Genomic DNA, 17,488 nt, shown 5'->3' with positions numbered 1-17,488 from the left:
AGCAATTTTCGAACTGGTCAACAGTTACTTTGAAGAAAACGGAATAGATTGGTCTTTGTGTGTGGGTGTGTGCACGGATGGTGCAAAATCAATGACAGGAAAATTTGTTGGCTTTGTGGTGCGAGTAAAAATTGTAAATTTCATAAAATCACGTGCCACAAACTGTCGTCTATTTCACGCGCTTTGTGAGGAATTGCGAAGCCTTCATGTTACTTTACTTCTTCACACAGAAGTTAGATGGCTTTCCCGTGGCAAAATTTTGACACGCTTATTTGAATTGAAGTCAGAAGTCCAAGCATTTTTTGTTGATCATCCATTTCACTTGTCCACTTGCATATTCGATCCTCTTTGGATGCAAAGGCTTGCATATTTAGCTGACATCTTTTCAAAATTAAATGAATTAAATCTATCCTTGCAAGGTGCAGTTGTTAATATTTTCGTTGTATATGATAAAATTGAAGCTATGGTAAAAAAAATTGAATTTCTGGATCCAATGCCTGGAAATGAGTGAGTTTTCTTGTTTCACTTCTCTTAGTAGTTTTTTATCAGAAAACTCAATGAAACTTGATGAAAGCGTTAAAAGAAATGTATGTGAACATCTGCAACATCTTGAACTAACTTTTGACGAGTATTTTCCTAATAGGCCTAACGTCCCTCTCTCAAACAACTGGATACGCAATCCTTTTGAAGGAAATCCATGCTTAGAGAACACCCTGACATTACCTGAAAAGGAAATGCTCATCGAGTTATCCTGTGATAATTCATTGAAAACTACCTTTAAAGAGCTCTCGTTAATTGACTTCTGGCTCAGTGTAAGAAATGACTATACCGTTTTGTCCAAAAAAGCAATTCGAATTTTATTACCATTTTGTACAACATATCTGTGCGAGAAAGGATTTTCCTCCTATACTTATCTCAAAGATAAATACCGAAGCAGATTGAATGCAGAGCCTGATTTAAGACTCAAACTGTCAGACATTGAACCAAACTTTCAGTTTCTTTGTTCCGTCAAACAGCCACAAATATCGCATTAAGGATTTTTTTCCCCAATTTAAAGTATGCTTTAAAAAAATAGTTGGTTTATAAAACTTCTTGTTTATAATTTTTCTTGTAGATGTAGTTTTAACTTTTTATTAATGTTTGCACTTAATGATATTTTACAATTATATTTTTGTTTATTGCAATCAAATGCTGCAAAAAATGGAAAGCAAACATGCTGTTTTTTTTTTTTTATTGTTTCTTACATGTTACTAATTTCAACATCAGGGGGTTCGCGAACTTTTTTGCCTGTTTCAAGGGGTTCGCAAAGAGAAAAAGGTTGGGAACCGCTGATATAGACTAACTTTTTGCGGAATTCTGAGAACAAGTCAAGATTAATTCAAATTATGATGGAATACTTCCGATTAGGAGGAATGACTTGCACAAGTGAATAGGGAAGCCAATGTATTAATTTGCTCAATTGCAATAACAACATGCCAGAACAGCTCCAGACCAGTCGCAGTTATAGGTACTGATACAGATCTGCTATCGATTCTAAGTGAAAGAGATATGTCTGGAACATCACTGTATTTTTTACCCCCAAACCAATATAATACAAAGAAAAATGTTACAATATATTGAAAGTACAAGAAGCCTTGGATCCCTTGAAGGATCCTCTTCTTTTACTCCACGCAGCCACAAGATGCGACTCCGACTCCACGTCAGCTAGATTTAGAAAGGGTAAATCTTGAGCTTTCAAGTTGCTAAAGCAAAATCTCAAACTGCTTTCTCTGATCTCACAGTTCATTAGTTTTCAGCTTGATCCATCCAGAAAAGGTCACCCAGATTGTAGAAGTGTTGCTGAAACATCTTTTGGAGGGAGGAATACTTAATTCTATAAACATCTTACGATACAACCTCGATAATAATTAAGTAATCAAAACTCCTTATTCAAAATTTAAAGCAAGGCAACTCTTCCACCCACAATTGCAGTTGCTTCACAGCATCCATTTTATATTTATCCAAAAGTACAACAGTGGCTTGAAAAAACATGAATCCAATTAAATGGGGATGTGTTATGAAAGAAGTTGGACTGTTGACAACGCTTTTGTCACTTCCCGAAGCTACGGAAAGAATTCCGCATTTCATGTTTTATGACTAAAAATTAACAGTAATTATGCGAGACTGTGATCTAGATGCCAATGAAAACGCAGATCTTTAATGTTCCAAGTTTTGCATGCATTGTTTAGGTGGAACATGTAAAAATTCAATTTTTGGGAACAGTTTCGAAGATTAGGATAATGATATTGAATGTTGATGCTTTTTTTTTTTTTCTAGATTTTTACTGACATTATTATCTTTCTTTATATATTTTACATGCTTTTTAAAAAGATATTATATGCCAGTTTTTAAAGTACTAAATAAATGATATTCTGCAATTTTTTTTTTTTTTTTGGAAAATTCATTATAAGGTCACTTTTTTCCTCTTGTCATATTCTCAGTCCAAAGCTAAAAATAGCAAGATTTCTTTCGGAAATGGAATAAAAGCTACTTGATTATTCAATAAGTGAAATATATCAATCATTTTGCAGTTCATATTTCAAAAAGAATACCGTAAAAAGTTCATTATTTTAGTAGGTGAATTCCAGGAAAAATGGGACATGACACTTGAATTTTAAAAATTAATATTCTGTCTCTTGTCATATACCATTTTCTTCAGAAATAAATTAATTTCTTGAATCTGAACCTGTTTTTCCCAAATAGTTGGATGACTTTCAGAAAATCAAGTGCAAAATCAAGTTTTCTCTTTGTGTTTTTACAGAGCAAAAAATCTCTTTTTTCTTACATACTCTAATTTCAATAAACTTGTTATCAGCATATAATATTTAGGTTAACTTTTATCTTTTGAATGTCTAGTTAAACTTATTGGTAAGTAATTTAAAATTTCTTTTTTTTTTTCAACCATGAAATAGGTCCATTATTAAGGCGACAATTTGATGTCCTTCCGTTACCAAAATACTACATCTCAGTTAGTTCACCAAGAACCTATTGGGTATAGAGAGTAATGTTTTTTATGCAAAGCAGAGTTATGTCCCTCGTCAAGGAGGCATAGTTATAATTTTATTATATATTTAATTTATATGGTTTTCAATGGTAACGGAAGGAGCAAAAAATACGGTAACGGAAGGACATTTAACTATAAGCTGGTACAGGGTTAAATTTTAGAATGCTAGTATAAAACAAACCATTGTTTAAAGATAGTACTCATATTTAAAACATATGTAAGTGATATTTGTACAAAAATTATGTGTGCTTTTATTTAAAAAAAAACCTTTTTATTTAATTTTTGTAAAAAATGTTTCGTGATTTTATTTCTTCTATTGTATATGTGATGAAAATCATAAAAACTACACTTAAAAACTTCTAAGCATGTGAAAATCATTTTTGTATGACATGTTTGGGATATGACAAGCCAATTCAAGCAGAAACATTTGCATAAAACCTTGAATTTAGTATTGGAGCAGTACAATTTTGAAACTTTTTTTCAGATTTGTTGCCACAAGATACAGGAAATGATTGTAGAGAGCATTGGTTCAACCGCTAAATGTACTACGAAAATATTAGTTCATTCAAAGGTCAACTTTCAAAAAGATGGAGTAATATCCATTCTTTTCCTGAGACACAAAAAATATACACTATTTGAACCCTGTAACAAGTTATGTTATTGAATATAGTAAGTACTTGAACGAATCGAAGGAGATTTCATTTTTAAGTCAGACTGAGGGCAGTTATAAATAATGTTAAAAATAAAGATACAGCTGAATCAAAAACACCAAAACATAAGAATATGCCAAAGAAATCATTAACGTTTGGTCAAGTTTTGTTAGTTGAATGGTAGGGAAAGAAATTAACAAAGAGCAATGTTGGAAAGATACTTCATATAGACGATGAAGAAATATAAATAGCTTGTTTGAGAATACATAATAATGTGGGGATGATCTTTGCGTATTCTAAGAAAGAAGAAAAACGTTCTAAGGATTCGGATACAATTATTGAGTACTGATTCTTACATTAGCTACCAGTTTGTTTAGCTCTCTTGGCTCCCTTAAGAGGTTTCTCGCTTCCAGATCATGTGATTCCTATTCCGGGCAATTGAGTGCTAAAAAGCACGAAACTACAGTCCTCGGTTGGAATAACTGAGCTGGTGTTGTATTTTAAGTATTTCAGCCTTAGCCCTGGTTTAGGGCGGTAACTTCTACAAAATTATTGAGTATTTAAAGAATTCAGAATTGTAACAGATGGCTCAGGAGTTGGATATCAGTGTTTCAGACTGCTGTATTAGCTGAATAAATGTTTGTAAGTTGAAATTTACCTAGTTTTATTGTTTTGGACTTCTTGTCCTTCCGTTATCCTTAACAGAGACATAATTTATGTGCTTAAAATAATTATTTTTTAAAACTAGAGGTGAAATTGTAATGATTGAACACTCCCGTATGTGCTCTATTTTTTTACAGAATTTTTCCTCTTATTGTTTAGCTGAAATTTTGGGGAGAACATAATAGCGTGAAAATCATGTCGCAGAAATGTCCTTCCGTTACCGTTTTTTAAATTTGATTAAAAGAAAAGTTACTGACAAAATATTCTTGGCTTTGGCTTTTTTAGCAACTTACCATGATGTGTATAAAAGTCTATGCATCAGTTTTTGAAAAATATGTATTTTGATATGCTCACAGACAAAAATGCAACAATTTTTTTTTTCTTTTGTAAAAACTGTCCTTCCGTTACCGCTGGAATTCACCAGTAGCTTATTTGTTCCGCCGCATATTACGTAGAAAATAGAAATTTTAGCTTTTGATGTCAAAACAATTGTTGGAACTTTTTTATTGGTTATTTTAGGGTATATATCGAAACATTATTACTTTTAGAGCATACGGTCGAGTCCCGACTTACGCGAGGGATGCGTTCCAAGACCCTTCGCGTAAGTTGAAATTTCGCGTTGTGGCAAAGGGTATGTGTAAAAAATTTTATAAACATACCCATACGATTAAAGACACTTGTAAACACCACCTCAAACTGTTAAAAACCATTTCTTAACTGTATATTACTGTTTCTTAAACAAAAAATTGAATTTTTATGTATTGTATTTTTTTTTAAAAAAAGTTTTATTTAACTGAAAAACTGCTACGATGCATAAAATCAATGGGAAAGGAAGACGTAAAATAAACCACTACAGTACGTACATTATGTAGTAAGAAAAACAAATGCATTATAGTTGTTGAAACTTTCTCTTTTTCCTTCTATCTTGACAAACTTTAAATGAAACAGCGCTCTTAGGTGTCATTATATTTCATCAACTTTCCCATATGGAATGAAAAAAATAAATGGAAAATGAGGAGTAGTTATTTGTATAAACGATGTTTAGACTAGTACGGTGTGGGAACTTCCGCCCTTAAGCGATGCCAAAGGGATGAAGATCCATTCACGAAAAAACCGCGATTCCCTTCGGAAAACTTTCATGTTACGGGTGAAGAATTCGCGTTAGGAATAAATTTCTTTACCGGGGAAAAAATCGCGTTATAACCATTTCGCGTCAGTCGGATCGCGATGTAGCGGGAGTCGACTGTACAGGTTTTTTAAGATTTGAAAAATCTTTATTCTTGACCGAGTTATAAGGAAAACAAAAAGTACTAGGCGGCCATCTTTGACCCGCCATTTTGGATGGAAGCTCACATGGGATCTTAGGGACTTTTTAGGATTTACTCTACATGGTATGAGGAACTAATTCTGAAAGTATTTCTTAATTATAAATTTGTGGTGCAAAAAAATCCTAAATTTACTGGGATATATTGCTTGCTGTTTAATAAAATTATTAAATACCTAATATTACAGTTTTTCTTACTGTGACGATACAATCGTTATATTACACTAATAATTCACTTATAGTTACTTTTTTTCTTTCTTCTTTTTTTTCCTTTTTGTTTTTCACGATGTAATAAAAAATGCTTGAACGTGCGAAGCATTATGACAATTCGTTGCTTTTTTATGATTTTTTAAAATGTGTTAAGGACTTTTCGGACACCCTATATTATGCTCACAGGAAACATATTTGTTTCTTCCTATGAACCACACCGGGTATCAAGCTAGTGTCGTCTTAGTTTGAATGACAGTGGCCTTAACCACTAGGGATACATTATGTATTACATTATATTCATATCACCATGCTCAGACCTAAATCAATTGTAACCTCAAATTTAGCTTCAGATTTGAGATTATTAACTCCAATGACCAACTCTGCACATATAATAAAGGGGCAATATTTGGGGCACATTAAGATATTGCAAAGGCTCATGCCTAAAAAGGTTCTTATGATTCAAGGATGAAGGCAGGTATAACTGGTGAAGTATATGATGGCCAAGTCTGAGATAATCAGATGTTGGCTATGCCAGGCTTCTTGTTTTTACTAAGAGACATCCTTTCTCATCTTGATACCATGTGGATGAAATACTTGGCAGTTTTTCGACAGCAATATTTCGCCTGGAGGTACCTTCTACCTCTCATCTTATTTTTAACAAAATCGTCCTTCTTTACCTTTACAGGTATTTATAGCACCAAAATGGCATCCCTTGCTCTCCAGCCACTCCTTGTTTTTTATCCCTCTCTCTTGGCTCTCCCTTGTTTCCAACCCCCCCCCCCCTTCTGCAAAATATATACCCCCAGACAAATCTATGTTGAGTTTAGTTGATTGGAGAAAGATATGCTACTAAAAATTAAATTAACATAAAATTCTCAGAAATTAAGAAAACACAATTTAGGAACATTTTCCTCCTAGCTCAAATTATGTTCCATGTTAAAAAGGGTTTAGCATCTTGCAAATATTAAAAATTTCAATTGATTTTCTGTGACATCCAAATGCAACATCACTGTTGACATTAGCTAAACACTAATAAATTGCACAAGTTACTTTACCACACACCAACATCGATTCCTTGTAAGGGGCACAAAAATGTCGAGAGTGAAATTCTGACTGTTTGTGAAAAAGGGAAGGGGGTTTAAAAATTGGGACATTACACATTTCGGTTAAAATATTTTTTAAATATAACAATTTGCATGTGAAATCTTGCGTGACATGTGACAAGTGGAAGGGAAGGGAAAAGATGAAACGTAACATTTTGTGACAAAAGGAGTCAAATATGTTTAAAGTGACAATTTATGGACAACCAATGACTCCGAATCAAGTGTATATAATTTGGTCGCAAATTTGGGACAAGCAGCGTTGAATTTGTGAGGCCAAATGACATTTGGTTTCACCCATTTTAAACTTTAAGCACAAACCAAAAATTTCACCATGTCATATTCTTTCTGCTTTCCGTAGTTTGTGAACAGTCCTTTAACTTTTTCTGTGCGAGATTAATGGACGAAATAACACGCGATCAACTAGGAAGTGATAATATTTCATGTTCAACTTATGTTTTATGGAGCTACTGGCACAAGCACTTTAGACCCGCAGCAGTTGTTCAAACAAAAACCTAAGAATTATCCACCTTTCTAAAGCTCCTATCGAAGAGTTGGGATGAACGCGAAAGCACTGAAACTTAAAAATGAAATCTTGTGTCTTTCCAGTTTTGTTTGGTTGAATTCCGAAAGGATATGCCCAATATTCAACTTCAAAAGCTGGTAAATAGTTTCTTTATTTCATTTTTAAAAAAAACTTTATAAAAGAGATTTCACGTACAGTAAGATGTCAAATATGTTAATCTTTTGCTGTACTCTCGTCTCTATATCTTAGCAAAAATAACTTTTTTCTTGGAGAAAGTAATTTTATGCAGTAAATTTTTTTTTTTTTTTTAAGTTAGAGAGTTCACAGAAATCAATGACCAAATTTGTACACATTTCGAACTATTACATGATAATATTAGGGGTAGATTGTAGAATTTTATATTCTGGTTGTTGATATGTAAGAAAAATATAAAACGGGTGAAATATTTCAAGAGAAAGAATATGATGTTTAATTCCTCGCGCGATGCTTACTTTCAAAAATTTAAAAATAATTGTGATGTTACTTTGTTGGTATATTAATAGTTTCAAATTAGGTACAAATATTGCTAAACATATCTAGATACATTTGAAAAGAGTTTCGTAGAATATGTTTTAAATCAATTTTACTTATTTATTTTTGTATATTTTATTTTCAAACGAATCAACGTTTTATTGATTCAAAAACGAATTAAAGGTACGAATATTTTTGGGTACATACGCATGACAGAAATAAATATCCATATGAACATCAAATTTTGGACTACATGGTATTTGCAATTAGTTGCTAATTTAAGCCCTATCAACGTTGGGTTTACTACTGTTACTTTGTTGCAAAAAGTTATTTTTTCATTTCAATTTGACATGGTATTCGTATGCTGCACAATGCTACAGCTTAAAATTCGAAAGTAGTAAACTGTTTCAAACTGAAAATTGAAAAAATAAATATTTTATTAAATATGAAATTGTAGCTTAAATTGGTATCACGGGAAAGCAATAGCATTTAACCGGCTAATATACTTAGACAGAAAAGAGCCATTTATACTCAAAAGATACATTTGGAAAAATATTAAACAAATAAACGAATGGTATATACTTATAATTTGACAGAAATCATCCTTTGATGACATAACAGACAAGTTTCCACTTTCATGTAGCTTTTGAAAAGCAAACACTTGCATCGAAACCGTTAAACCGCGAGAAATGCTAATTGATTGAACAAAAGCAGACGTGGTTTATTTTACTAGAATGGTTTAAGCTGACTTTTATGATGATTTTTATTGATGAATTTATGTGTATTATGAAACGTAGTTAAAATGTTACGGTAACTACAAGAATGTATTTTTATATGTAGATTTGTTCTATTTGAGTATTTACAGTTACCTGTAATTTATACACTGTTAAAAGAAATTAAGACAATTTTCAGATTTGGTCAATTTATCTCCCGAACTACTGGGCCGATTTTCATGAAGTTTGGTATGAACATTGAAACAATACAAAACAAATAACAATTCAAAATTTAAAATACACACGCATGATCATAAGTAACTCGTTAGAGTCGGATGGTTTGAAATAGCGGTTGTGCAAAAGAAAACAAAAAAAAAAAAAATGGGTTAGTAGGGAACAGAGTTGCCAGATTTAAGAACAGTAAATACGGGACAGGCTTCTAGGAGTGAAAGCGGGGAGGGGGGGATATTTTTTAAGGTTGAGGGCAATTACTGGATATGGTGTATTTTTAAGGGATGCTTTCCGACGTAGAACGTTTCTTCATGAAAAATCTGAGGAATTCAATCGTATCAAAGCATTAAACTTTACAAAATGTCACCGTTCAAAGTATAAAAATCGTTTTCATTGCGATTGCCGACGCATGCGCAGGGGTATATTTCCAACATTAGTCAATGAGCAAAGAGGAAGTAATCATTGGTATGCCGCTCATGCCAAAACAAAAAACCAAATTGAAACGAAAACAATTTTTGCGTTTGCTGCCACATGATTTTCTTTTTGCTCTTTTTTCACATTTTTTGCTTTACTGAATTTTTTTCCCTTAAAATAATGCTTCGTTTTGTAAAATATTGTAATAAGCTAGAATACGGGACTTTAGTCGTCCCGTATGGAAGTTCCCCGGGACGCGGGACAATTTTTCAAAATACGGGACTGTCCCTTGAAATCCGGGACGTCTGGCAACCCTGGTAGGGAGTATGGTCCACTCTAATAGGTCTTGCGGTGTGACTCCACACTTGAAATGAAACAATTTATGGGATCCTGGGGCAATTGTGTCCACTCGATCAACAACGCTGTTCTCAGGCTATGGATGGTCCCCGGAGGGGTGTTGCGAGTTGTTATTGTCCTCCTGAGAGCATCTCAGACATGCTCTATAGGATTGGAGTCTAGAGATCTGCTTGGCCAATCCATCCAGTGAATTCCCCTTCAGGAAATTCGTCGATCAGAAGAGTTCTATGTGGCTTTGTGTTAACATCCATTAAAATTAACTCAAGGCTAACAGCGCTCCTCAAAAGATGAGCATAGGGCTCCAAGATCACAACATATATCTCGCAATTGTCACAGAAACTCTCTTAAAGAGAGGGTTGTGCAGCCAACCAACATGATGCCTGCCCAGATCGTCAAACCACCACCGCCATTATGGTCGATTTCGCAGATAATGGAGAGCAGGTAGCAAGTTTCTGCTTCTATCCATATGAACGTAGGACAATAATATTCGGTTAAGCTGAACCGGGACCCGCTACCTGCCCTCCAATATCCAATTTAAAGTTAGTTTATAGAAAAATTGAAAAATTTTAACAATATGTAACGAAAAAGTAAAAATCGCTTTCCACGCTAAAATCAAGTTATATTATTGCTATAACCAGTGCAAATATATAAGAAGATTATGCAAATTGAAAAAAAAAAAAAAAAAAAACCTCAAATCAAAACGAATGTTTGAAATCACACGGATACAAAAAAGAAAAAAAATCACTTTTATAGTAAAACTAAGCCTACTGTTTTGAAACGTGCTTGAATAAGCAAAATTTTTTACTCAAAATTTTGCGCGCCTGCTCTGAAAAAGCTAGACATTATTTAAACTTGCGTACTTGTTGAGACCTGCGCCTGTTTCACGTTTTACTTTGTAATTGTGTTTGAAAAGAAAAGAAAAAAGAAATAAAGAATACTCTCATAAGATCTAACAAGCACACAATAGGACGGAGCCCAAAAACGATTTTTCCGATTATGCTTTTACCCTAGTCTACAAAAGTTGCGTACTGTTGGGTATGTTACGCGCGCTACGTTTTGAGAGAAACAAGAAATATCTCCCCCCCCCCCTTCCATATCGCTATTGAATTTTGGGCCATTCCGTGTCAAAACCAAAAAATATTTTACCTCAACTATTACAATCTCAGATTTTCACGAAAATTTCACAAGACTTGTTCATTGACAGTTTAAATTTTTATTAATTTTTTTTTTTAAATATCCTTCATGCATAATTGATGAGTAACTATTTTTTTTAATTCGTTAAAAAACACTTTTTACTTTCCCATTGTACTTTAAAATGTTATAACTCAGTTCCTATGGGAGCTACTGAGGTGTGTAATAACTTATTTTGAAGAGAATGGTGTGCAACAACAGCTTTAAACCTTTCTGAAAAATTAACATGTTATGCAAAATCGTCTTCGTGTAATAAATTTGTGATATGTTTTGCATCCATTAATTTCTGGCTTTGTGTGTATGTATTGCGTCAGCATTTCGTTAGTGACCATATGTTTCCTCCATGTGTGTGTAATTCTTGCTTATTCTTTCTTCTAACACCTCTTAAAGTTTTGCTCAAGAGTTAAGACTCACCCTGTATGTAATATATATACAGGGTGTTCCGTTTTAACCTGCAAGACCTTTATTTTCGCAACCGTTAGTCTTAGATGTATACTTCTCAGTGGCGCACACAAGGGAGGAGTCCAGGGGGTCCGGACCCCCCCCCCCCCCCCCATAGGTCTTGCTTTTTTTCCCGATTGATTATGATTTTATGTATTTTGTGCCTAAAATAATTTCAAACAAAAGGTAACAATAATTTAAGTTCTAATAAGTGAAAAAATAAAATCCCCATGTTAAAAGATTTAAAAAAAATATTAAACATTTTTCCTATAACAAATTGTCTATAACAAGCAGAATGGTGATTATAAATGAATACACTATAATAAGCATGTTTTCAGTTTTGTAATAACAGATCATATCAAGTGACATTTTATGAACTTCTTTAACCATATGGTGCTTCTGCAACAATGAATTTGCTTTGCTGAATCCATTTTTTTAATTATGAGAAAAGTTAATGCGTATATTATTTTGCTTTCTGGTAATGTATTTAAGTACAGTTCATTAATTAATGCTAATTATTTATTCAATAGTTTATTTTTTGCTGTTTTTCGTTCTCGAGAAACGATAAAATCAAGTCAATATGTTTGAAGGCGTATTGGGATACGATATGAGAATGAGACTTTTGATCTTGGACCCTCCCCTTCCAAAATTCCTGTGTGCGCCACTGATACTTCCAATTGCAAAAATGTTCAAAATCAGATGCAGAGTTAAGATATTGAAAGTTTGAAGCAAAAATAAAAATGAGTCAAAAAATACGAAATTTAACTTTTTATACGGACCCTAGGTCCCCTAACTAATATTTGGAGAAATAATCTCCATTGAAAGCTATTATTAACACAAAAATCTTGACATTTGTGTGACTCAAGAAGATATTTCAGTTTAAAGTTTTAAGGGAGCACACAGAAAATGAGATTTAAACTTATCGCCCTTTCAGAAGAATGACAGGTTGTCAAAGTAAAAAAAAAAAAACACAAGGTATTTAAATTTTTCATTGCTAATCAAAAATAAATGCAAATATTATGCCGTGATAAGCAAAAATACACTGCAAAACCTCGAACAAATTGAAAAACCACTCTGTGCACACAAATAATTTTAAACAGTTGTTAACCGCTCCAAAACGTGTTATTGACGGAGAGTGTAAAGTCTAAGTCACAAAACGCTGCGTTTCATATCCCGCTGAATATTGGTCGTACTAATTTCAAACTTTTTGTGTTGGAATTTTTTTTCAATGAAGATTTTTTCCCTAAATATATGTTAGGGGACCTGGGTCCCGTACAAAAAGTTAAATCTTGTATTTTTTGACTCATTTTTATTTTTTCTTCAAACTTTCAATATCTTAACTCTACATCTGATTTTGAACAATTTTTCAATTGGAGGTATACATCTAGGACTAACGTTTGCGAAAATAAAGGTCTTGCAGGTTAAAACGGAACACCCTGTGTATATATATATATATATATATATATATATATATATATATATATATACATACATAGAGAGAGTATTTATCTCAGATGTCTCGTTTTTGGAAGTGTATTTCCTAATACGTAAGCAGGTGGTTGAATCTTAACAGTCATAAAAAGTCCTTTCTACCCAGTGTAGCTGAAACTGACAACAGGTTTTTTTGATGAAATACTTATGAATTATACGCAAAAAATATCTAAAAAGCATTTATTTAATCTGAAGCTTATATAATACGATGTAAGCAAGTTTTAATACAGTGATTAGGGATTAAACGAAGACTTATCGTCTCAGACTTCAAGATCAGTTTTTAGAGACAGATTTTAACGATTTATCCCCCCTATCTAGTTCCATGTATTCTTTTTCATCATGCTCATTTGCGAAAGTAATAATTTCAAACCTTGATAAAAATAAAAAATAAAGAAGAGTATAAAAGCTACTGGTTAATTTGAAAGATTGAAAGTTATTATTTTTCATTCATAAATCGCCTGTCTGTAGCAAACACCATTTTATAAAGAATTTTTTGCTCTCTAAAGAACAATGATTACGTTTAATTTTCCTTCCGTGATTTTTTTAGAATGGAATAAAGGTATGAATTTTATCAATCGTATATGGGTCATTCTCCAGAAAATGTAACATTTGAACGCAAATATTTTTTAATTTCGAAACCTCTTGTTTTTTTTTTTTTTTTTTTGAGCAATCACGATTGCTTATTGTTCTCATTTGACTGTTTTTGGTGTTACGCTGATTTTATTTTCCCACCAGCACCCTCTGCAGCATCACCGTCGACCGGCCGCCTCACGATGCTGCTCCTCTTGCGAAAACCGTCTCCAGGTTGCGTCCATATCCTACACACACACGCATACACACGCGTGAACACCTACAAACTCACACACCTACAAACTCACACACCTACACACACACACCCACACACATGCGCTTACACAAACACACACGCGCATACATACACACACTCGTGATTGCGAAAAACATAATTTGAATTCAAGATGCAAAAATTCAAATTATTATTATTTTTTTTTTTTTCGTTCTTATACATGAAAGTGCTACCTACTAGAAGTAACCACAAACAATGGCCCTGCTAAGTTCCAATTATTTTACTCACAAATTAAGAAAAAATGCCTTGTTCACGGTAATTAAAAAAGAAAGAAAAAACGAAAAGCATTTTAATGTTTAAAAATTGAGGCCAATTTAATATCAACGCAGTCATTTTGTTAATTGTGCAAACAATGAGCTATTTTAATTATTAATGGAAATCTAATATTAAGCTCTCTTACTTAAAGTAAGGCTTAAATAGTAGTTATCCTTTTAGCTCAAATGTGTGTTAAAAATAGTATTTAGTATATTTGAGAATATACTGGCAATTTATAATACTGGTGGAATGCCTAGAGATTTTGATATACAGTGGCTCCCAAAAGTCTTCGTACACCTACGACTTTCAACGAAATAGTCCCCAATCAATTGGTTAGAATTAATATTTCGAAATAGGTATTTAATTATAAGATCTATGATCAATTTTTAACAAAACTACATGAAAAGTTTTTAAAAAATATTAAAACTTAATTTTTTAAAAATCAAAAACCAAAAAGTGCCGGAAATTTTATCTCACAAAAGTCTTCGTACACTTTATAAAATGTCTATATATTATTGAATAATCTAACTTTTGATTAAGTTATTAATTAGTAGAATATCATACAGTATTCATAACACCTTTTAAACGTCTGGGAATAGATTTCATTTTTTTCTTTCTTTTTTTTTGCGTAATTTCTGAGTAAGTGTTCTACCACACTTCGAGTCTTACTGTTTCTAGCTATATTTTCGTTTTAAAGCCCTATTTTCGTAATCTAGCCTCCAGATATCTCTAAATACGTTACATTAAGTTCAAATCTGGAGATTGAGGGGGTATTTTCTAAACTTTAGGACAATTTTCAAGACACTGGACGCAAATGTTGAAAACCGTGTGCTTCTTATCGTTATCTTGATAAAAAAAACAAAGTTGTTTCAATAACCAAATTTTTGGCTAAGAGTTCAAAATTGGTTTTTAAAATATTTAAAGGAACAGCATGATTCATTATTTCATCAAAAAATTACAAACTACCAAGTCCTGATGCTGATATGCACCCTCACACTAGAAAACCTCCACCGTCCTGATTAATTGATCCAAATAAGTTCTTAAGATTAAGTGCCTATTTTTTTTCTTCTACTTACAGTTATACAACAATTTAACCAAAAATGTTGAATTAATTTTTATCTGTAAGTAAGACGTGATTCTAAAACGTTTTTAGCTTATTTATAATTGATTTTGCGACGAAAAGCGTAAGCTTTCTGTTTTTCGCACGACCAAGAAAATTTCTGCGGGAAGAGGTCCCATTTAATCCAGGTAATCAGAGAACTTGGCGAACAACTTTAGGTGAAAATTAAATGTAATATGTTTCATTTAACTCTGTAGAAACGTTTACAGCACTCAAATGTGTATTTTTCATAAATTCTTTAACTTTAAATCTTCGATCACGTTTCCTCAACTTTGCCAGTTGACCTTTTCTTACCTTGTTTTCGGTCCGATTCCTTTCTTTAAAGCATTTTATCAAGCACTTTACTATACAAACAAATAAATTAACTAATTTAGAGACATTTCAAACCAATTTACCACTACTGTGGGAAAAAAATTCAAATTTTGAATGGTGTTTGCGGTTTTTTACGAATACCAGCCATTTTACACTAATAAGCACAATATTAAGGAATGAATAAAAAAAAAATTAAAGCCAAATGACTTAAAGGGGTCAACACAATGCAAAAATATTAATAAAACTGCATATGACAATTTTAATCATGAATTTATTCGAAAATATTTGAGTGTACGATGACTTTTGTGGCGTGTTATTTCTCTGTATCTTCGTTTTCTGACCCATTTCAAAAAGAAGATCCGTCAATATTTTGAAAAAACCAATAGGTTGTATTTAGAATGATATAGGAATGATGTGAAAAAATATTGGACTTCATATTCGAATTCAGTTTCGAGTTATTTTGGTTTTGCTAAAAAATTTCAAAGTGTACGAACACTTTTGGGAGCCACTGTATTTAACCTCCATCATTTATTTTCACCTCAGAAATAATGACATAGATAAGGTCTGTCACGGAGGTGAGATTCACGGATGTGAGGAATTTTCCATTAATATAGGCCTAATGCATGCATTTTTCAGGGAAATATTTTTGTTCTTCGTTGCTACAATCTGCACATGTTAAGCATATGAAAACATCTTCACTTCTTTTTTTACATTAATTTACATCCCTGAAATTCAAGTTCACGCAGGTGAGAAGTCACAAAACGAAAATTAGTTTTGAAAACAAAATCTATCTTTATGTTTTTCGACGAAAATCTCACAAATTCTTTAAGGCTGAAAATAAATAAGGGGGCTCCCTTGTATTACGGAAAGTAAAATTTGATGTCATTACTGCCACGTGTTAATGAGGAATGACATTTTGTGTTTAGGTAACGAAAGTGAGGATTTATTGTGTGATATGACTCCTTATTCTACTAAAACGAACTAAAAATCAATATTAAAAAATTAAATATACTTAAACAATTAGTATATGAGACACTTGTGAAAGGAATAATAAATAAATAAGTATATAGTTTTAATTAAATAAGTTATGAAGCAACATAAACAGTCGCACAAGGTGTGTGACATGTCACGGAGGTGAAAGTTCACATGTTCTGAAACAAAAATATACTAAAATAAAAATTATTATTGAAAAATTGTTGGCAGGTTTAAATAGATATATTTTTGATGAAATTAAAAAGCATTGTTAAATGAATTATTCCTAAAAGTTTTTAATGTAAAAGGTGTGTGACAAAAAAGTTACACTTTTTGAAGAATGACCCATGTGAGTGTTTCAAATACCTACTGTTCAGTTATCACAAAACAAAAAATTACACCTCTTTATTTTTCTTTTTGTCCAGTTTCTTCAAAAGAAAAGACATATGTTTTGATTGTATCGTATTTGAAAAGCTTAAATAGACTTTCTTTCCACCGTAAAAGAAACAGGTCTGGTCGGCTTTGAAATAATTACGTTTATGGCGCATTGAAGCGTAATCCAGACAGCGACCACACATCACGTTCGCCACGTAAAAAGCGGACAGACTTACGTTTTCCGAAAAGGGAGAAGCATTCATATATTGAGAACGCTAGAAAAGCACATATCAGTACTCTCACCCAATAGAAAGAGCGCGCTCATCTCTTGGAGACCAATGAAATGTGACTCCCAACTCTACGGACGTCAGAGACGTTAGATATCTGGCTTCTTGTCCCATCGACGGGTCCCGTACAATACGGCTTACTATGACTGCAAGCCGTACTAAGCAACTTTCAGACTGCGTCCGTACGATCCGTGAGCTCCGCTTTTTTCTCCCTAAAACCAGTTTTCAATCGGCGTTGCCATGACAGCATGCCGTATTGTACGGGACCCGTCAACGGGACGAGAAGCTAAATATCTGACGTCTCTGAAGTCTGTAGAGTTGGGAGTCGCATTTCATTGATCTCCACGAGATGAGCGCGCTCCCTCTATTGGGTGAGAGTACTGACATGTGCTTTACTCGCGTTCGCAATGTATGAATGTTTCTCCCTTTTCGGAAAAC

The 17,488-nt window shown here is 32.9% G+C and overlaps 1 protein-coding gene across 1 annotated transcript in view; it reads left to right on the top strand.

The window, feature by feature from the left end:
- Window positions 1-7,547: 7,547 nt before the first annotated feature.
- LOC129231356 (galactose-3-O-sulfotransferase 4-like) overlaps window positions 7,548-17,488 on the top strand; it is a 185,251-nt gene continuing 175,310 nt past the window's right edge. Inside the window, exon 1 of the mRNA XM_054865648.1 lies at window positions 7,548-7,653. Coding sequence (XP_054721623.1) covers window positions 7,627-7,653 — 27 coding nt within the window. The 5' untranslated portion in view covers window positions 7,548-7,626. The remainder of the gene's footprint in view (window positions 7,654-17,488) is intronic.

The sequence above is a fragment of the Uloborus diversus genome, chromosome 10, assembly GCF_026930045.1.
Source record: "Uloborus diversus isolate 005 chromosome 10, Udiv.v.3.1, whole genome shotgun sequence".
Lineage (NCBI taxonomy): Eukaryota > Metazoa > Arthropoda > Arachnida > Araneae > Uloboridae > Uloborus > Uloborus diversus.
This window is presented reverse-complemented; position numbering and strand designations above follow the sequence as displayed.